Raw genomic sequence first — 21,219 nt, forward strand, 5'->3', positions numbered from 1 at the left:
TTCATCGACCCACTGAGATACCTAATTTTGTTTAATTATTTAGTTTTTATAGTAGAAAAAGTAATATTGTAGTTTATTGTTTATGTTTAGGTTATTGTATACAATTGTGATATAATCAAACTTTTCAATCTCATACCTTACTCGACTGAAAACCTGTCTATTATATCACGATTGTATAAAAAACCATTATACCATATATTTAAATGAATATCTTAAGAGTTATCACAAAATTCAAAATAATGCGAGAAATACGAACGACCCAATATCTTCTAGCGGGCATAGTGTAAACACACACGCTCTAGCTATTTGCTCCTGACGCTGCCGGTCCCTTGGCTGCCGCCCGAAAACCCGCCTTTGATGAGCAGGGGCAATATAATCAAACTTTTCAATCTCATACCTTACTCGACTGAAAACCTGTCTATTATATCACGATTGTATAAAAAACCATTATACCATATATTTAAATGAATATCTTAAGAGTTATCACAAAATTCAAAATAATGCGAGAAATACGAACGACCCAATATCTTCTAGCGGGCATAGTGTAAACACACACGCTCTAGCTATTTGCTCCTGACGCTGCCGGTCCCTTGGCTGCCGCCCGAAAACCCGCCTTTGATGAGCAGGGGCACGAGCAGGATAGTTTTTAGTGCCTATGTACCTGCTCATTGCCCTACTCACTGCTCTGACGTCAACAGCCTACTGTAAACGACGTATAAAAAATTTACTGCGGCGAACCTTTTATTATATTTCTATTTAAATATATTCATGCAAGGCCTTCTAATTAATAAAAGTTATAGGTACATATATAATATGTATTTAGATAGAGATTGAACCTTTCCTGCGCCGTTTGCTAAGATGAATAATGTTAGACAATTACTTTTATTTTGCTAGAAATTTGATTCCCTTAATGTTATTGCCATGATTACAAAGAGTCACGAAATGCAGTAAAGCAGTGATGCGTGTCGCGAACGGCCGGCGTAGCGCCGCGCCAATCAAGAGACTCCCCGCTGTCTTACATGCGCGTGATTGATTGCTACGATTTAATGACGCAATTCGTTTGATGTCGGGTAGAGCGCCATGAAACACCGGGCACGAGCGGGGCGCCGCGCGCCCGGCCACGGTGGAGCGGACCACGGCGGGCGCACTGACGGTGAGTTCTAGATCTCAACATCGCTGCGCGCGCACGCATCTCGCTTCCCCGGCGGCATTCGTGCGCGCGCATAGGGGAGTATCATGTATCTTGGAATGTCCTGTGCCTCGGAATGTCCTCCTCGATCCATCCGTTGACCCCATTGCGCTCACTGTGACCTCTGCATGGCCGTATATGTGCGGGGCGGGCCGGCTTGCATGCGTCCGCCCGGGCCCGCGTTTCCAACGACCGTCTTGTGTTCTGTGTCTTGACGTGCTGTGTTCTGTATCTGTCTAACCCTCACGCCCGTCTCTCTGTTTACTGGCTGTTGATGTTTGTCGTGCCGCGCTCGCGCCGAGGGGACGTCGCCGGGCTCGGCCGCACTTGCATTCCAAGCGACATGGGAATCCATATTGTGCTTCTTGTTCTGTGTCCGAGGGTAACCTCAGCTCGCGACCGCCGCGTCGGCGCACGGGCGTCCACGAGGCGCTTCTCCGCCGGCCGAGAAGAACCCCGCGAAAGATATCGGACACATGGCGAGAGTTCTGTATCTTTGTAGCAGTGCTATGAGACACGTCAGCTAGTCGACATGATCGCGATTAGTTCCGAGGTACATGGTCCCCTATCCTGGCCGAGCGATATTGAGATGTAGAGCGAGCCGAGGTCCGCTCGTGATCGTGCGCCGTGCGCTGTCCGAATATTTTTCTTGTTTTCTTTGTTTATGTGTACCTCGGAACAGTTCGCGAGAGAGCGGCGGAGACATTCCGAGTGATGTCGCGGCGCGACCTCAGGTCTCGCTGAATAGAGTTGACGCGGTGTGCAGGTACCTGGAGGTGCAGTCGAGCGGACGCCGTGACGAGGTGCGGTTGCACTACGTGGCGGCGGGAGAGGCGGGTGAGGCGCGCGTGGAGACGTTCCCGTTCCGACTCGCGGACGGAGCGTGGCACCGCCTGGCGCTGGCAGTGTCGGGAGCGCAGGCCACGCTCCTCGTCGACTGCCATCCACTCTACCGCCGGCTCATTGCGCCGCCCGATCGTAACTTCACGCAGCCGCAACTCACGCTCTGGGTCGGACAGAGAAATAGCAAGCATTCATTATTCAAGGTATTTTTTTATAATTACTATCTGTGGTTTATTTATGCAAGTACTTTACAAAAATAATCGTGTTCATGAGCAGTGCCTAATATTAACGAACAAATTTAAAATTTCTAAAATCTGTTTGCGCATATTTCAGGGTACTCTACAAGACGTGCGGCTGGTGAGTGGGCCGCACGGCTACCTGGCGCAGTGCCCGGGGCTGGACTCGGAGTGCCCCACATGCGGCCAGTTCGCGCTGCTGCAGGCCACCGTGCAGGAGCTCACCACGCACATCCATGACCTTTCGCTTAAGGTAGACCGGATTCGTCGCTAAAGTGATTGAATCTGAAGCCCGATCTCAGTAAAAAGCTACTCATTCTTTGACCTCACAGCTGCGATTAGAATGTTGGTTGGCTTATCTAGGTTTTTCAGCGCTTCTATCCTTTTTACTGAGTATGTATGTTCACACCTATGTCAACACCTATGTATGTTCAGCGAAAAATATAAGTAATGGTTTCGGCGATACGAGTATAATCGAATGTCGCGAAACGATTAAATAAATGTACTTACCTAAATGATAATTTTCCAGCTGGTGGGCGCGGAGGCGCGGCTGGCGCGGCTGGAGCAGTGCGACTGCCAGAAGTCGTGCTACTCCAACGGCTCCGTGCACGCCGACGGCGCCACTTGGAAGTCCGGAGACTGCAATCGCTGCTCCTGCGTGGTTAGTTCATATACCAGCATTTATTTCGTGATCAGTAATTCAATATTAGTCTTAAGATTGTTATCATCCCAATATCGTTCCCTTCATCTTTCATGTGATTCAAACAAAGTTTATATTTTATATTTAAGATTATTGGTACCTACAATTCACCTTCGATGTTGAAGATTCTATTATCCTACGATGGGGTGGGACACTGCATATTGAAATACTTATCACTGCAATTGGGTCCCTAATTCAGTACGTTAAATGATATGTCCTACTTTCAGCATGGTGAAATAACGTGCAGGCCAGTAGAGTGCGAAAGAACCGACTGCAAGAACCCAGTGCTACCTCCCGGAGCATGCTGTCCAACGTGTTTAAGTAAGGGTTGTATTCGTACCTACATAAAGATAATTTAAAGACCTACCTTTTTAACAAATGGGAGAAAATGTCAACTTCTAGGTTTCTTGTTGTTTTAAACCAGGCCGAATCAGAATGACAAATAAAGTCACCAATGTAGAGACGGCACGGTTAGTCTATTTCGCTTACTTTAACAGTATAACTATGGTCTTAGTAGACTTATGGTCTTATTTTGATTCAATTTTTATTTTGCATAAAAGGGCAATGAGTCACTAAAAGAATTATTTAAGGAAATACATATTCTAACTCTTCTGTTGATATTTATATTTGAAATAATAATCTTTGTAAAGAAAACTTACACATTTTCCCAACAAATTTTGATAAGCCAAAGGCTACAAGAAATACAGGAAAGCTTAAAGTAACTTCTTACAGGCTGGCTAAAACAAGAAAGTCGTTCTTGGGAAATTGTATTAAATTCTATAACAAGATACCAAAAAATGACACCGAGCTTACAGACTCTAAATACAAAACTGTTGTTAAACAAAAACTCATCTCGCAAAAACTTATATCATGGATAGCGATGTTGGGCAATTTAAATAACCTGCATTAGCAATCTAGTGCATCAAATTTCTAAAAGAAAGTACCTACTGTATCTTATTTTATGTTTTATTTTTTATTCCATATTAATTTAAATTGTATTTTTTTATTTAATGCATGTTAGTTATAACATGTAATGTTTTGAAAAAATGTGTCCCGCCGAGTTTCTTGTCGTTCCCATATTGGGATACCCTCCTAAAATTTAGGAAGGATTTAAATCTTCTCGGGTCAGAGGTATAGGGTTAGAGCCGGCGTACCTTTGTTTGACGTTCATAAGCGCATTGTGATACGCCTAATTGAAAAATAAACTATATTTATCTTTATTTGCTGCATTTCCCCTGTCAGTTTTATTAATTTTATCCAGCGAACGAAAAAAACATAGAAGACTAATGTTATACAAAATATCAATATAATAAAAGTGGCTCTACTATTAAAATACGCAATACTTATTCATAACGGACCAATTGCAATTCGTCAAAGTTTAGGTCTTGTTTTCTTCGATGAAACTTCATTTGACAATGATTAGTCAATTTAAACCACCCAAACTACGACTGGTCTATTATAAAATGAGGCGCTGGGATTGGCTGTAGCGTTGTCACTTGAAAATACAAGACAATGGAACCCAACTCTAAGTAGACGGTTTCATGCAATAAATAAATAATAAATAAGTAAATAAATAAATATTATAGGACATTATTACACAAATTGACTAAGTCCCACAGTAAGCTCAATAAGGCTTGTATTGAGTGTACTTAGACAACGATATATATAATATATAAATACTTAAATACATAGAAAACACCCATGACTCAGGAACAAATATCCATGCTCATCACACAAATACATGCCCTTACCAGGATTTGAACCCGGGACCATCAGCTTCGTAGGCAGGGTCACTACCCACTAGGCCAAACCGGTCGTCAATATACAACATGTTTTAAATGCAATATTTGTGTATGATATTTTTTTTATATCTACACGATTATACAGGCTTATTATTTGCTCGTATATCACATTGTATCGTTCATCTTATAAGGCACCTGCGACGTTCAGTTAGGTGGCACAGAAATATGACAGATATAAATTAATGTAAATTTGATAGGTCAAAATTGGAAAAAAAACAGCTGGCATTTGGGATTTTTAAATTTTGCTCTGATCAAAATGAAAACCGATATCTGAGGATCTGAGAGGCCTTTTATTATGAATTTGAGATCAAAATTAAAAACAAATGCCGCAGGTTTGAATTTTAGTTTTTTCATCCGATCAAGATGAAAATCGATATCAGGGTCAGAGAGGACCTTTATAACGAATATTAGGTCAAACATAAAAAAAATGCTCGCCATCTTGGATTTCTGCATTTTCCTCTGATCGAGATGAAAGTCGATATCTCAGGATCCTAGCGGCCCTTCATTATAATTCTGAGGTCATATCTGGTAAAAGCGCCCTCCATCTTGAATTTCTCAATTTTGCTCTGACCAAGATGAAAATCGATATGTGAGGATCTGAGCCCTTCATTATAAGTCAAATTTGGTAAAAACGCCCGATATCTTGAATGACTCTGTTTTTACTCTGCCCAACTGCCCCACATGGTGGGCATTTTTTTTTTCATTTTTGACCTCAGATTCATTATAAAGGTCCACTAGGATCCTCAGATGTCGATTTTTATCTTGATCAGAGCAAATATGCAGAGATAAGTATTGAACACATCGTCATAGGAACAGTTTGTATAGGAAAATATCATTATTGTTTTTACTATTTTTCTCGCATTCTTTCCATATTTTTTCACCGTTCAAACCATCCCTGGACCTAGAAATATTCCAATACCAAAAATAGCCAAATCGGTCCAGCCGTCCGCGAACTTAACGAAAAGTTATGAATAGCAGCAAGATACCAGGACTAAGAAAAATGTACACATAAAAACCTCCACCTAAAACGACGATTCATATTTACTATCACAAATTTAAATAATTAAAACAACAACCTGAACAAATTAAAAATGAAAGTTTCTTTATATTAATGGTTGTTTAAAATGCATGATATCATCCCCATATAAAATCCGTTTAGAACAAGAGAAATCAAAATAATATGATCCTAGCTAAACTATACGTTAAAAATAATCGCATATTTTTTCCAGTGTTCGTTGGAACAACTAGCACATCATTTATCCGCACAATAAGGCATATTTCTTTTGTTAAAGATATAATTTGAATACTTCATACTATGACTGTGACAACGGGCCGCCATTTGTAAAATAAATAGCTCCGCGGCACAATGTTGACGACCCGCCCGCTTCGGCACAATGTGTGTGGTGTCATTTTGCAGAGCTAGTTCGTCATCTATGTTTATTATCAATCGCTGTTTTTATCACCTTTGTGTAGTCTCACCAACTACATAGTGCATATTTTCCGTTTACGTTGCGCGCCTACCTACTAAGGCAGCGCTTCAACGACAGATGCTTACCTTAATATCATACGAGAAACTTAAACCTTGTAAAAATATACGAGTATTATAAATATATCTAATTGCTCTAGGTAAGTATACAATGGAGATGCCTCTTTAACTTTGCTCAACCCGTTACCATCAAGATGTCGTCTCTTTGACGTCCGCAATCCAAGTGTACGAATCTGTACCCCACTCTCTTTAGCTTCCGCTTACCCCTGTCACTTGCTAACTCTAGTATTGCCAGGGAAGCCATTAAACATTACCCATCACCCTGATATTAAACTTAGGTATTTTAAGAATGTTGCCAAGTAAAATTCATATTTGCATACACTATTTGGTGCAATTACTAAAAAATCATGACACGAGTATCTACATAATAACTCGTCGACTCAGCGCACTCAAAATCATAAATGTTTACACGCTCCTACTCTACTCCTAAAAAGATAAGTTTCGTCGCCAGGGCACTGCTTGTTGAAGGGCACGCTGTACGAGCACGGCGACCGGTTCGCGCCGAAGGAGTGCGCGGAGTGCGTGTGCCACGACGGCAACATGCAGTGCACGCGCGTCGACCCCGACAGCGCCTGCCCGCCGCTGCCCTGCGACCCGCCCGACCAGTTCACCGTGCCCGGCGAGTGCTGCAAGTTCTGTCCGGGTGGGTTCATACTTACCTAAACATTTACGGTGCACTTAATGGTCCTACTATACCTGAGAATGCCGAATAGCATGTGAAGCGAAGGAGATACTGAAGGAATAGCCAAAAATAACAACCATTAAGTAGTAACGGCAAGTCATACATTAAATTACCGATATCAGCTGGAAGACAAATCTCTTTGAATTCTTGAACCCGTAGGCGAAGAATTTATCCAAGCGTATTCCGTATAAGCCTACGAGTCTTGTCAACTCTAAAATACCTCTCTATCTATATCATGGGACTCGAATTTCTCGGTTTCAGGAGTGGACTACTGCAGTATGGGGCACACTTGCGACGAGAATGCGACCTGTATGAATCTCAACACCAAGTACACTTGTAAATGCAACCAGGGCTTCGAAGGCGATGGCATTACTTGTGAAGGTAAACTCACTCAACCCACTGTTGGCCTTACGTGATTTAGTGACTTGCAACTTTAAACACTACATAAATTATTTTACGGTTGCTACCCACGAAAATGACGGCTTTTATGAATTGAATCGAGTGCGTACAAGTAAATTGTTAGTAGAATTGTCACTTATCCTGCTGCAGATTGTCCTCTGTCCAGACGTGATTAAAACTTGAGGAAGTGATGGATAAGAACAATCTGAGAGGTAATTTTCTAAAGGATTATGCGAATTTGTTCCTTGAAAAACTGTTCGGAATTTAATTTCAATTTGGCTAAGCAGTACACTGTTATATTTCAGATGTGGACGAATGTAGTGAAGCCGGTGGTCTGTACGGACACCACTGCCACTCCAACACGCGCTGTGTCAACGTGGTGGGCGGCTACGTCTGCCAGTGTCTGCCCGGATATACCAGGAGAGACAAATTCAATTGCGTCGAGGTAATCTTACTGATAACAGTTCGTCCAAGCACCAGCTATACTCATTTTAAGGGCAAGGAATATCATGTTTCTGTGGCAAGGAATATTTTGTTCATACTTGTACCAACCTGCACAATAGGTACGAGCAGGTATTATCAGCGCGTGACGATTCTGAACCTTTCACTCTAATTGTGTTTTGAAACTGATTATTTCGATAATCGCGGCTCGAAAGGTTAGACTAGACCCCATGGTAGATATTATCAGCAGCAACTTAACATCTCATCAATATTGAATCAACGGACGCGAACCTGAGTCTTCAAACTAGCAACTCTCTTGTCTATAAGTACGTCTGTGTAGATGCTCGCTAGATAACGGCGGCATGCAATCGATTATGTGGCGGTTTTATTAGAGATCATCGTCCATTAAATGAGTTCGAATACTTTTAGACTAGGCATAAACATCTCCTGATAATCTTCAAAATAATCGATGCGTCGCGATCGATTTACCTAAGCGTTGGATTGGGTGCTTCAGGTGGACGAGTGCGCGGGCGACACGCACGGCTGCCACGAGGCGGCGGAGTGCAGCAACACGCCCGGCTCCTACACGTGCCGGTGTCGCGACGGCTACCAGGGCGACGGCTACACCTGCACGCGTGAGTCTCATATAAATACACTACGTCTTAATTTGGGAAAAGGAGGTTTTAAAGAAGAAGAATATGTAAATATACTGCCACAACGGCCAATTTAATAAAGAGAAAAACGGTCAAGTGCGAGTTCTTCTAGCTCGCGCACCAAGGGTTCCGTACAAACTTTAAATTATCTCATGTATAGTCTGTTTTTTATTCCGTAGACTACAATGACGTTTCATATGTAAGACATGACATTTCTTAGTACCACATGAAATGTCATTTTAGTCTACGGAATAAAAAAACAGAATATAACTATAAACAGAAAAGAGGTAATAGAAGTAGTATACTAAGCAATCTAAGCATAATTGAGTACATCTATCGGCAAATTGACTAATTTGCGTGATCTGTATTGTGCACATTGACTTGTCAATTTAGTTCGCCTGATTCTGGAGGTAACTTTAGTATCTAGCCTTTGAGATTTTACCCCCTCTCCCCATAGTAAATTAAAATGAAATTAAAAATAACGCTTTCAATGCGTGTGCGTGTGTTGCCTTGTTCGTAACTATTTCAAACTTCATATCGATAGGAGGTTCGCGCGTTTATGTCTACAGAGATACTCCCCCCCCCCCCTTTTTTTCTCCGAAGAATAATTATGAAATTTTTACATAAAGTTAAGTACTGCAACTTAACAGGAAATATATAATTACAACTCTCATGAGAACTTTTTTCTCAATTAACAACCTTACACATCAATTTTTGAAATCGGTTCACATCATAGAGAATTATTCTCGAAAAACCAACATACGTGCATTACATCGCGTAAATTACATAGACAATTTGGCGATAGAAGGCGCTGTACACAATTATACTTAGTATAGGTAGTTCTGATCAAAATTCTTTATATTTACACAAGATAATTCAAAGTTTGTCCGGAACCTTCGGTGCGCGAGTAAAACGAACTCGCACTGACCAGTTTTCTTTATAATAGGTACACATGTATTTCACTTTCCTCATGTTGAGTGTTTAACCTTTTTCCAGGCATAGTACGATTTATCGACCACATACGCGCCATTAGAATTTCAACTTTAGCATTCCGATTTAAGGTTCAAATTAGATTACACTTTCAGGAAATGTTACGTACTTGTCTTCAAATGAATCATCAAAGCTGGATTAATTGGAATATATTTGGATTTTTTGGGAAAACCTTGGAACTCTGGTGAAAGGCACCATTTCAGTCTCGACTATCGGCGCGCGTTCTCACTGCGTTCGAGCGCCAAACAACTTCGACTGAAATGAGTGCTTTTCATCCCTTGGTTTTAACTAGGGAGTGCTCCCGATACTGATTTTCTATATAAACACAGTACCGGAACCGGGAATTCCCGGTTCCCGGCATACAAACTCAACACCGGGAGCATTCCCTAGTTGTAATAATCTACTATTGATACCGACCTACATAGAGGACGAACGGTTCCAGCGATCTGCACGGGCGGGTGCCTGAACGGCGGGTCGTGCGTGGCGCCGGAGCGGTGCTCGTGCGCGGGCGGGTTCGGCGGCGCGCGCTGCGAGCGCGACCGCGACGAGTGCCGCGAGCCCGACGCGTGCGCGCCGCGCGCCGAGTGCGTCAACACGCCCGGCTCCTACTACTGCGTGTGCCGCGCCGGATACCGGAAAGACCCGTTGCGGGACCACTGTGAAGGTGACTCATTTTTGCTGGCTATTCGGGTATAAAAAATCGAAAATATTATTCAGAGTGTGCTTACCCATTTGAGGAAAGTTGTTCTACATATCTTCGCTGCGCTTGTAAATTGCGACATGTGCGCGATTTTTGAAATAATTAAAATTATACATTTTCCTTTCTTAAAATTTGACAGATTCTTACGATATCTTGCTACTGCTTTTAATTTTCTAAATAAGTAATAGTTTATGTGACTGCTACATACAGTATAGTGTTGGTAGGAACTCGAGTCTTTTGAGTCTGAATTTGAAGAACTCGACTTGTTTTTAGGCGAGTCATTAATTGAGTCTTTATTAAGAGAACTCAAAAGGACTCGAGCCTCCGAATAAAGACTCCGGCAACAATTTCATAGCTTTAACCTAAATAAAAGTAAAGACATTATGTATAAATAAAATATGTATAAATAAATTTTGTTGGCTACCTACAGGACAGGCTTTGCCTAGTGTAGGAACCATGTAGAATTTAGTCCTTGTTTATGTTATTCGAGTACCTGCTTATCTCTTATGCCTAATATTTATGCCCATTATCAATCCATGTACTGAAATAAATAAATACTTTACTTTACTACTTTAAAAAAAATAAAAGTAAAGACCTTGTGTGCCTAATCCACGTATATTACTTAAAGAAATTATTATTATTTCGAAATTTTGTAAACAAAAAAATTGAGAGTTCTTTGAAAAGAACTCAAGTCCCCACAAAAGGCTCGAGTCGCTAACAAGTTGAAAAGAACTCGAGTTTAGACTTTATATGTGAGTCTGGAAAACTGAGTCAAGTTTCAAAGCCCCTGCTTTCTGAGTTTCAAAACTCGAAAGTCTCAAAGGACTCGAGGCTTAACCAACATTAGCTACATAATGAAAGGCATTAAAGTACGAGTGCAGGTTTATGAAACAAACGAAATGAGTTTCTTAAAAGGATCACACGAGTATTTTAATCCCTTATTATGTACAGTTACATAGAGTCTGTGCAGAAAGAGAAGAGCCGTGGCAGAAATGGGAACTAACATTATCAATTTTATATGGCAATCAAACCTTACATATAGATACCTGTCTAATGAAAAGTAAACAAACGTATGTCATTGTATATTTTTATTTACAAAACAGCAAGATTTATGTATGGAATAATATCGAACCGAGATAAAATCGTACATATTTTAACAAGGGAAATTACATTTTAATATTTTATTTTGTTTCGTCAGCGAGAAAAATCGGCTAAAAGCTTCACTATCGACTTACATACAATACATAGAAAGTGTTTCCGCTATAACGGGTATTTATACTATTGTATTTAATATTGAATTATTACCTATTCAATTACGTATCGCAGATTAATTATTAGGGGGACCCTAATCTTTATTGCACAAAAGAAAACCTTATAGTACAAAAGGCGGACTTAATGCCATGAGGCATTCTCTACCAGTCAACCTTTATGCAAAGCAGAGAGATTGTAGGCGGTGCTACTTAACAACTACAACCAAATATAATATAATACAATAACATCATATCGATAAACTATCGACATTTCTTAAAATTTTAATTTTACTTGAAAGGACTTAACTATACCTAAAATGAACAAAAAACGCTTTTATTCTTTATCGTGGTTATCCGTCACGATTTTATCGTGACGATACAGGTTGAAATGAAGGGAAAGTCCCAATTTTTAATTACAATACATACCTAAATAACTACTAAAATATGTTTTCCGTAAGAATTGAGTTATTTTATTATATTATAATAGTATTTTATGCAACAGTTGTATAAGAAGGGTCAAAAAAGGCGAGTGGCGTGAGTTACAATGTGAGCCGGAGCCGAAGGCGTAGGCGAACATTGTAAAGGAATACGCCACGAGCATTTTTTGACCTACTTATACAACGTTGCATACAATATTTTTCCTACGAGTCAACAAAAATAAATCTTAATTTAGGTAAACAAAGCAAAAGTATATAGCCAAGACGCGCGAGCATACCTTGTTAGACGCCCGGCCCGCCCCGGGCCGCGGCCGGCCGGTCCGCGATACCTCGTGACTCATGAGGCCCTGGTACTTGCTACTTGCTAAATTAAATTTTTGGCCAGTTTTTTCTCAATTTTGGCCACCGTAGCCTACGGAGACTAACAAGCAACGCTAAGCGGTCTTCGTAGTCTATGGGTGTTGCTATATTACGGGTGTCACATGCGTGTTTCTGACTTATGAAGTAATTATTTTTACTATGCAACCAAATGAATATTTTGTAAGTTGGAAGCAATGCACTTAGTTTCATATTCGTTTTGGTTTTGTCCAACTCCATAGTGAAAATATCATTATCATCTTCATTTTTCATAGTGAAAAAAAATTGACTTATGAAGGAAAATGTGAAAAAAAATACACCCCCCCCCCCCGCCTTATCTCCGAAGTTTACGAATGAAAAATTATGAAATTTTTATTCAATAATAACTTTGTCATAAAGATTACAGGAAAAATAAAAAATTATAAAAAAAAATTATTAACAAAAAACATTTTGTAATTTAATTTGCAATTTAATCCCGTTTGCCGTTGTGTTTATTATATTTGAAATTCCTATGAGATTACAATAAAGGCACCATCTTTCAAATAAAATAAAAATTATTGAAATCGGTAGCTTATCGATATCGGTAGATCGGATCCAACTCAAAATAGGCACAATTTCATTAAATATTGTACAGCGAGCACCTAAACTTTATTCATTAAATCAAAATGGTCATGAAATATTGCAGCTTATATAGGTTGTTGAAACTAAAAATGAGACAAACGCTTGAATATTCACCTTGTTGTTGCAGATGTAGACGAGTGCGCGCTAGGCGAGCACACGTGTCCGAAGCATGCGCGCTGCGTCAACACCGACGGCGGCTTCAGCTGCGAGTGCGAAGTGCCCGACTGCGAGTTAGGTCAGTACCTCCGCGTACCTCCGAAATAATAATAATATCTTGAGAAACCATAAACACTCGAACCCGCAATTAAGCTTTCAGCCATCAAATCATTGAATTCTTCTTACACTATTTTACTAACCGACTTAAATTTTAACGGTTGGAAGATGTACATGACCGAGGCATAACTACTTCATGTGCACTTGCGCAGCTGATGAATGATGCTGATGGTGTACTACTTGAACATATCAATGACAACTTCATTCATAATTATCCTTCTTGGCACTAAATCTGTCAACTATAATTGAGGATCGTAAGCTCAGATGCTCCGCGTTTTTCCCTTTCTCTGACGGTCGGACGGTCGTGTATTAACAGTCGGGTTTGAAAAGTCCACTTGCGAAACGAAAAAATCCAAATGGCTCTTTCAAAACCCTGCTATTCTGACCTGCCAACCTGACAACCCAAATGAAAAATGATGATAACGAAAAAGATATGTCGCAGGATGCTGGTGGCAGGGCGAGACGAAGCGGGACGGATCGCATTGGAGCGAGGCGGGCGGCTGCCGCGCGTGCGCCTGCAGCCGCGGCGTGGCCGCGTGTCGCCGCGCGCCCTGCGCCTGCGACCACGACAACTCCACTTCGCAGGTAGCACTCCGGCGGCGGCGGCCTGCTGGCCCCCTGGCAGGGCTAGACAATATGTCGCAGGATGCTGCTGGCAGGGCGAGATGAAGCGGGACGGATCGCATTGGAGCGAGGCGGGCGGCTGCCGCGCGTGCGCCTGCAGCCGCGGAGTGGCCGCATGTCGCCGCGCGCCCTGCGCCTGCGACCACGACAACTCCACTTCGCAGGTAGCACTCCGGCGGCGGCGGCCTGCTGGCCCCCTGGCAGGGCTAGACAATATGTCGCAGGATGCTGCTGGCAGGGCGAGATGAAGCGGGACGGATCGCATTGGAGCGAGGCGGGCGGCTGCCGCGCGTGCGCCTGCAGCCGCGGAGTGGCCGCATGTCGCCGCGCGCCCTGCGCCTGCGACCACGACAACTCCACTTCGTAGGTAGCACTCTGGCGGCGGCGGCCTGCTGGCCCCCTGGCAGGGCTAGACAATATTTCGCAGGATGCTGCTGGCAGGGCGAGATGAAGCGGGACGGATCGCATTGGAGCGAGGCGGGCGGCTGCCGCGCGTGCGCCTGCAGCCGCGGAGTGGCCGCATGTCGCCGCGCGCCCTGCGCCTGCGACCACGACAACTCCACTTCGTAGGTAGCACTCTGGCGGCGGCGGCCTGCTGGCCCCCTGGCAGGGCTAGACAATATTTCGCAGGATGCTGCTGGCAGGGCGAGATGAAGCGGGACGGGTCGCACTGGAGCGAGGCGGGCGGCTGCCGCGCGTGCCTCCATAGGCTACGGAGCCTGATTACAATCGGTCGGGCCGTATACTTGTTTGCCACCGACGTAGTATAAAGAAAATGTATACCTATTTATGATAGAGTTATAGATAGCGTACATACTGCTTTTCACTTATATTCCGAAGAAAATGTTACATATTAAACCGTATTTTATGGTGCTGGGGTACACGCCGCCCTGATCATGCCCGTTGCGTGATTGTATGTATGTAAATACTTATTTATGTAAACACTTATTGTACATAAGTATTGTCTGGCAAGTTTTGAACTCTATTGTCAAGTACATAAGGGTCATTATTATTATGGCTTCAGTTCATTGGGACTATTTCGCCAGTATCAAGGTGTTAGGAGCTTTAAATACGACTAAAATTATATGGTTAGTTAGTACACGTCTACAAGACAGTGTACCGTGATTTTATTAGCTCTTGAAAAGCGCTTGCTGGACTTTACCCCGGCCGTTGACTCCAAAATGATGGTTAAAGACGTTTCAAGATTAATTCTCCATTAGTACCTATACTGTATAATAAGCTATAGATATTACACTTTAAACAATAGTCATGAGCTAAAAACAAGGGATCAGGAGGCTAACTATCAACATGGCGCATGAGCCGGAAGACCAATAAGGGTCTTAATAGATGTTTTCATTTCACTTTATGCACTAGCCTCTTGACGACTGGGTTTCAATATTTGCCAGCTTAATTTCAACTCTGTCAAATAGACAGAGAGTCAAAACTTAATTGGGCCTATGTACTGGACCCGGGTACGTCCTTAAACTACGTCCAAAAGAGAGGTATGGGCATTGTGAATTTCATCTCGCTTTGTGTGGTAGGGCACAGCCAGTGGATGTCATTCCAGATCTAGAGCAGAGCCCAACTGGAGAAGTACCTCCACCTTACAGAAAACCGCAGCCAAATAACACTAGACCCTACTCATAGTGTCGTGTTCCTGCCGGTAAGTAAGGTTGCCAGAGCTCAACGAGGGGGGGGGGGGGGGGATTTAGGGTCGGCAACGCGCATGTAACTCCTCTGGAGCTGCAGGCGTACATAAGCTACGGAGAGTGCTTACCATCAGGCGAGCCGTATGCTTGTTTGCCAACGACGTAGTATAAAAGAAAAAAAAAACTGTAGGATGTGGGTCATCAGGAGGCTAGAACCATTTAAAGCTTTTTCCCAGCCTAGATGAACCTAGACGATTAAAGATGAACTTTATACTCATAAAGAGAAGTGAAAATCTATATCTAAATTATAGCCTGCACGTTTATGTTGAGCTAGAAAATCAAAGGCATAAAAACCATGACAATCACAAACTAGAATTAATAAAACTTACCAATAGGCTTTTACCTGATGCGCACTAAGAATAGTGTGTACTGTGTACTGAGTGTGTTGTATTTGCCAGGTGTCGGGCTTCGCGCCGGCGGCATGCTGCCCGCACTGCGAGCCGCGGTTCCACTGCCGGCACCAGGAGATGCACCACGTCACCTTCCGCAGCGGCGAGCGCTGGCTCTACCAGTGCCAGATTTGCGAATGCCTGGTTGGTATCACTCACTTAAAGTATTCCTTTTTCTGCTTAAACCAGTCGCACGGCTGTTTTTTTTAAAGCAGTTATGTGAATATTGTGAATGAATGAAACTGTATAAACTGTTCTGCTTCGGTTTTGATCAGCCAATAAGTTGTATCCGTGGGAATACGACAACTGGCCTAGGACCGATAACCGGCGTATACTTTTTTGAGTAAGTAGATTTACACGGCCTGTTTTCAATTGATTCATTGATTCGAACTGAGCTAACTCCGCGCAGATTTTGCAATCATAAAAAGTGACACTATTATACTTTGTCATGTATTGCTCGATCGAGTTTAGTATATACTTATATTGGGCTACCGAGTAAACAATGCGTGGTGGTAACTAAGTCCAGTACGGCAGGTCCCTGACATGTCGCATGTTTGCAGCTGGGCGAGGTGGACTGCTGGGAGCCGGCGTGCGAGGAGAGCGGCGCGTGCTGCGCGCGCGAGGGAGCGGGACAGGGCGCGTGGCGCGCGCACCGCCTGCAGCTGGCCGGCTGCCAGCTGCCGCACTGCCGCGCCTGCCAGGTGCCTACACACACGCCCGCCGCCTGCCCGCACACACATGCACACACTCTTCAAACTCTAGTCGTGCCCGAAGCATGCTAACGTCTAACGTTTGTCGTGAGAACTCTTCAAATATTTTCTGCGCCAGCCAATATAAGTTTTCTTACCGTTCCCCGGCCTGAACCTCTTGTAATCTATTTGTCATTGGGAAAAGAATTTTACATAATATCTTACTCATTTGGGAAATGGAACGTGTGAAACAAAGGAAATAAGATTGAAAAGTATTGAACTGTCGCTAGAATCATCAAAAGTACCAGAGTTGTTCTAATACGGGGACGATAACGTAAGTAGAGGATGGGAAATTCTCACATTATTTTGCCACTCTGACCTCCACCGATAAATAATAATAATAATACAATAATAATAACTTTATTGTACATAAAAAAAAAGCACGTTACATAAAGAACACAATACACAATAACTGCCAGACGTCCAGGTCATGTGATAAAGACCATAATTATAGCAAGCTAACTTTTTCTGGGCCTATCTGTTTATAACAAAGATTAAAGGATAAGGCAGATAACTGAAAACTGAGTAAGTATGTAGGGTATCAAACTAATGCTAATATCACTTTCAGTTGTACTTGTATAAACGCTATTTCTCTCCTGCAAACCGCGAAAATATGTTCCGAGCGAATTCGATAAACGCTGGCAGCTTCGATCGCGATACAATTGTTCTTCACATTTTTAAGGTGAACAATGATGCCAGTGTCCGAGTCAGATGAATTACTCGTAGCTCGAGACGTTATTTTCGCGGCTGAGGCATATGGCTTCCTTTCCGCTTCCATGTGGAACTCGCTTGATGTGTGTAACTGACCTGCGTTGACAAGTGCCCCGGCTTGGGCTGACTAACCGCGAGTCGCTTGAGATGGTCGTGTGATCGCCTCGTTTCGCTTGTTGCAGGGAGGCCAGTGTGCTACTTTGGTGAGCAATCTCGCGTGTTGTGTGCATCGGTAACCACCCCACTCTTTTATTCATTCGTACATTGCTATATTAACAAGTGTTTATTTGTCGCTCGTGTTTAGGTTGGATTTGTTAAGAGACGCCCAAATATTGGCTTGTATGGGGGTATGAACCTTCGACATCTTGATTAACTGAGTATATTCTTTTTTGTTAATAATTAACTTCATACCTACCTTTAATTATGACGCTTCAATTTGACTTTTTGAAGGAACGCTTTTTCAAGTTACGTAAGAAATCATGCCTAAGTATAATACTTAACAAATCACAGTCAAACACACTTCCATTCCAGGTATCATTATGTTGCATGTCTATTCATTTTAATCATCATCATTTACCTATTGAGCATGGTGATATTGGTTTTAATTTTTTCTGATGCGTATACAACAGTTTTACGGAGCATGTTTCGAAAACAAAATATCTACATGGCGCATACAAGTTTTATTTATTTTATCGCAATTTTTCACTAGTTTAGAAGTAGAAACACATCAATATCACTTCAGTAGAAACTTCTTTTAATAATTGATAACTTAAATAAAAGACCAAACCATTTATGGTGCCCAACGTGCTACTTTAGTAGTTTTGATTGCGCTAACTGCAACTTGTTTAAATAGAAATAATCACTTTAGTGTCAATCTGTCCATGTACGTATAGGTAATCATTATTTTTCTTAAATATCTTCATTTATAAGCACTTCTCATTCAAGTCTGAAGGTGATGAGTATAATCTCCAACCAGCAACCCTTACAAGAGACATAATAAGTAAATGCACAAAGATGTTGTTCTACCCAATTGCACAAACATTGATAATGATAATTTTAATTGGAATGCGTAAAATTATATAGTACCATTAAAAGGAATGACTGTTTGTGCAAGTCGATATCAAGTACCTAGTCAACAAGACGCGACGGCGTTAGTAAAGGTGGCAGCATAGTTGAGGTCAATTATTAGTATTATTACACATAGAACTATTTTGCTAAAGTTATAAATTGTATGAAGATGACATCTGTCACCGGACCCAAGTCATTTGGATAATGCTATATTATATTACAGATCCACAGACTATAGGGTACTAATTACTAATACAAAAACAAATTAACGCATAATTAAAATAAATATTAATTAAAGTGATTTTATCTACACACATATCATAAACCCTCTATGAGGCCTTCAAAACGCGTAAATAATGGCCAACATTACGATAAACTGTTTTGTTACAACAAATTTCTTGTCTGTGATGATGTTGTAATTGCTTCATAACTACATCAAAATCGATTTGGTTATGAAATTCAAATTTGGAACATTTCTGAAAAAAAGCAATTCGATTTGACCTCTATTCTAATATCAGTCGATGCCTTTTTGTTCGAAATGAAATATCAACTGCATACAATTTTGACATATCTCGCATGTTACTTTTTATCGAATGATACGAAAATAGACCCTCGACTCTAGTTTGTCTCTGGATTAAAAAAAAACTACGATTGCGTGACATGCATGATAAAGTTTTCATTTGCCGCCATTTGACGTACAGTTTATCTTTTAATTAGTTTTAAGTAAAAATTGAATATGTTTTGTTGTTTTTAAAGTAACTATAGCAATAGTTTCGTGTAAATTGAGCTATAAACATATTTCGGTGACGCCACCACATATCCGCGAGTTCCGCCAAGAGAGCAACGATGCCCCAACGTTGGCTGTAATTTAGGTTAGTGAATATATTATAGAAAGTTTATAATATGTGTGTAGATAAAATAGTGTATGCAACTGTATATAATTAGGCATTAAAACACTCGTGTATTTTAACCCTTTTCCAGGCATAGTACGATTTATCGACCACATACGCGATAATAGAATATCAACCTTAGCCCTCCGATTTCAGGTTCAAATTAGATTGCACTTTCGGAAAATGTGACTTGTCTTCAAATGAATTATCAAAACCTTGTAGATTGGTGCTGCCTGGAAAAGGGTTAATGCCTTTTATTATGTAGCAGTCACATAAACTACTAGAATCGCACGTTATTCACCTAACGAAATACTTTCAGAAACTTTTTGGCCTATCTTGCAGTTAACTTAGTTACATGGTATAGGTAGTTACAAAATAAGAATATCAAAATCCTGCTGATTACTGACAATTGTTGCCTGCGTCATGTACGTGACCTCATCTCTGGCGCCAATATCTATCGTTGGTTGGTTAGTTTGTCGGTGCCGGATTACTTGGACCATATCTCGAAGTGCTTAGGGTGCACGTAAGCCGGTACCGACGCCGAGCTGGCCTCGGTAGTGACCCGTGCGTGTTGTAGAGCGGGCCCGGGCTGGACGCTGGCGCTGGCGCTGGCGGCGGCGTGGGCGCGGCGCGCGCGGGCCGGGGCGCAGCACCGCAAGCACCGCGGCGCGCGGCGCTAGAGCCGCCCTGAGCCGCGCCGAACCCTGACTATTTATTCTAGATAGACCTAATGTTAACCAATTGCGGCGGGCGCGCGCACGCCGAGGCCTTAACTTTGCGGCGGCGGCGCCCGCCCGCGGCGCCCGGAACCGCCATGTGATACTGTATTATAACGCGCGGTTGCGATAGTGTCGATTATATCAAAGTATTTTATCTTCGTTATAGCAATATTATAGAGTTATCGAGTAGTTAGGTTATAGAACGGTGTGCCGCGAATCTTGATCAAATGCCTTTATTATAATTAGTGCGGCGCGTGGAGCGAGCGGTTCCGGCGCCGATGTATTTCGTGCTCCCGACTCGCGTGACGTTCACCTCGCACCTGAACACCTACGAGCCGGCCGGGGTAGTCGTAAATACGTACATTATTGTTTAATATTCACTTATTTACCTTATTCTGTTAAGGTTATACGGTTTAACCTAATGTTTGCGTTTTTATGACAGCCACTGTCTGGCCGGCTTTATTTTTACTGTTTCGAGTGTTTGTTATTTCAAAGTTTGTAACACTTTAGTCGCGACGGGAGCGTTAAATAATTAATAGGTAATAGATGATTTTCGCTTGTAAAAACTAAGTTCGTGGGTGTCGATGTGTAGGGTGTAAGGTCACGCGAGAGGCGCATGCGGCGCGGCACGAGGTTGTGATAGAGCGAGTGCGAGTGTGCTCGTGCAGCGCCGAGCCCTCCGCCCGGCGCGTTCTCACCGCTACAACTTAGGTACTCTTCGAATTCTAAATTTAAACAATACGTCGATCGCTTCAAATTATTATACTAGACTTATAACGGTACTATTTAGCTATTGTTGTGAATATTGTATAGTGTCGCTACATTTGCTGCGAACACGCCGCGCGGAGGGCGCGATTACTGATTAGTGTAGTGTGAGCTGCGGGCGCGCGCCCGTCCGCGCCTGCGGCCCGCGTCGGGCGCCCGCGCGCCGCGCCGATCAAACAAACGGCAGCGAGCGCGCGAGTTACCCGACGTGCTCGATAGGCCGCTGTTGTACGAAATTTTTCATAATATGTATATTATAGTTTTTATTTGTCTTTATATAGAAATCGTTTACTTGAATCATTTTGAAAATAACCAAAAATAGGTACCAAATATAGAAAAGACATGATTGTTTCTTAATTTTCATAAAGCATTTTAATGCTTGCATGTTGTATTGTGTTCAAAAAATTACAATTAAAAAGATATCCTCAAGTTTGTGTTTTTGTTTCATTAGGTAACCCACGCCAAATAAAATAAAT

At 42.2% G+C, this 21,219-nt stretch overlaps 1 protein-coding gene across 3 annotated transcripts in view; it reads left to right on the top strand.

Annotated features, from left to right (window-relative positions):
• Nucleotides 1–21,172, top strand: part of LOC133517158 (protein kinase C-binding protein NELL1-like) — a 92,686-nt gene extending 71,514 nt beyond the window's left edge. Inside the window, exons 4-18 of one of the 3 annotated variants that reach the window (XM_061850340.1) lie at nt 1,956–2,235; nt 2,366–2,521; nt 2,798–2,929; nt 3,196–3,289; nt 6,768–6,959; nt 7,260–7,379; nt 7,703–7,842; nt 8,353–8,473; nt 9,924–10,145; nt 12,974–13,081; nt 13,562–13,704; nt 15,851–15,985; nt 16,402–16,542; nt 17,484–17,533; nt 19,837–21,172. In XM_061850340.1, coding sequence (XP_061706324.1) covers nt 1,956–2,235; nt 2,366–2,521; nt 2,798–2,929; nt 3,196–3,289; nt 6,768–6,959; nt 7,260–7,379; nt 7,703–7,842; nt 8,353–8,473; nt 9,924–10,145; nt 12,974–13,081; nt 13,562–13,704; nt 15,851–15,985; nt 16,402–16,542; nt 17,484–17,533; nt 19,837–19,939 — 2,137 coding nt within the window. In that variant the 3' untranslated portion in view covers nt 19,940–21,172. The remainder of the gene's footprint in view (nt 1–1,955; nt 2,236–2,365; nt 2,522–2,797; nt 2,930–3,195; nt 3,290–6,767; nt 6,960–7,259; nt 7,380–7,702; nt 7,843–8,352; nt 8,474–9,923; nt 10,146–12,973; nt 13,082–13,561; nt 13,705–15,850; nt 15,986–16,401; nt 16,543–17,483; nt 17,534–19,836) is intronic. The other 2 variants (XM_061850341.1, XM_061850342.1) reach the window with 2 other exon arrangements.
• Nucleotides 21,173–21,219: the final 47 nt, after the last annotated feature.

Source organism: Cydia pomonella, chromosome 4, assembly GCF_033807575.1.
Source record: "Cydia pomonella isolate Wapato2018A chromosome 4, ilCydPomo1, whole genome shotgun sequence".
In the NCBI taxonomy this organism is placed as follows: domain Eukaryota; kingdom Metazoa; phylum Arthropoda; class Insecta; order Lepidoptera; family Tortricidae; genus Cydia; species Cydia pomonella.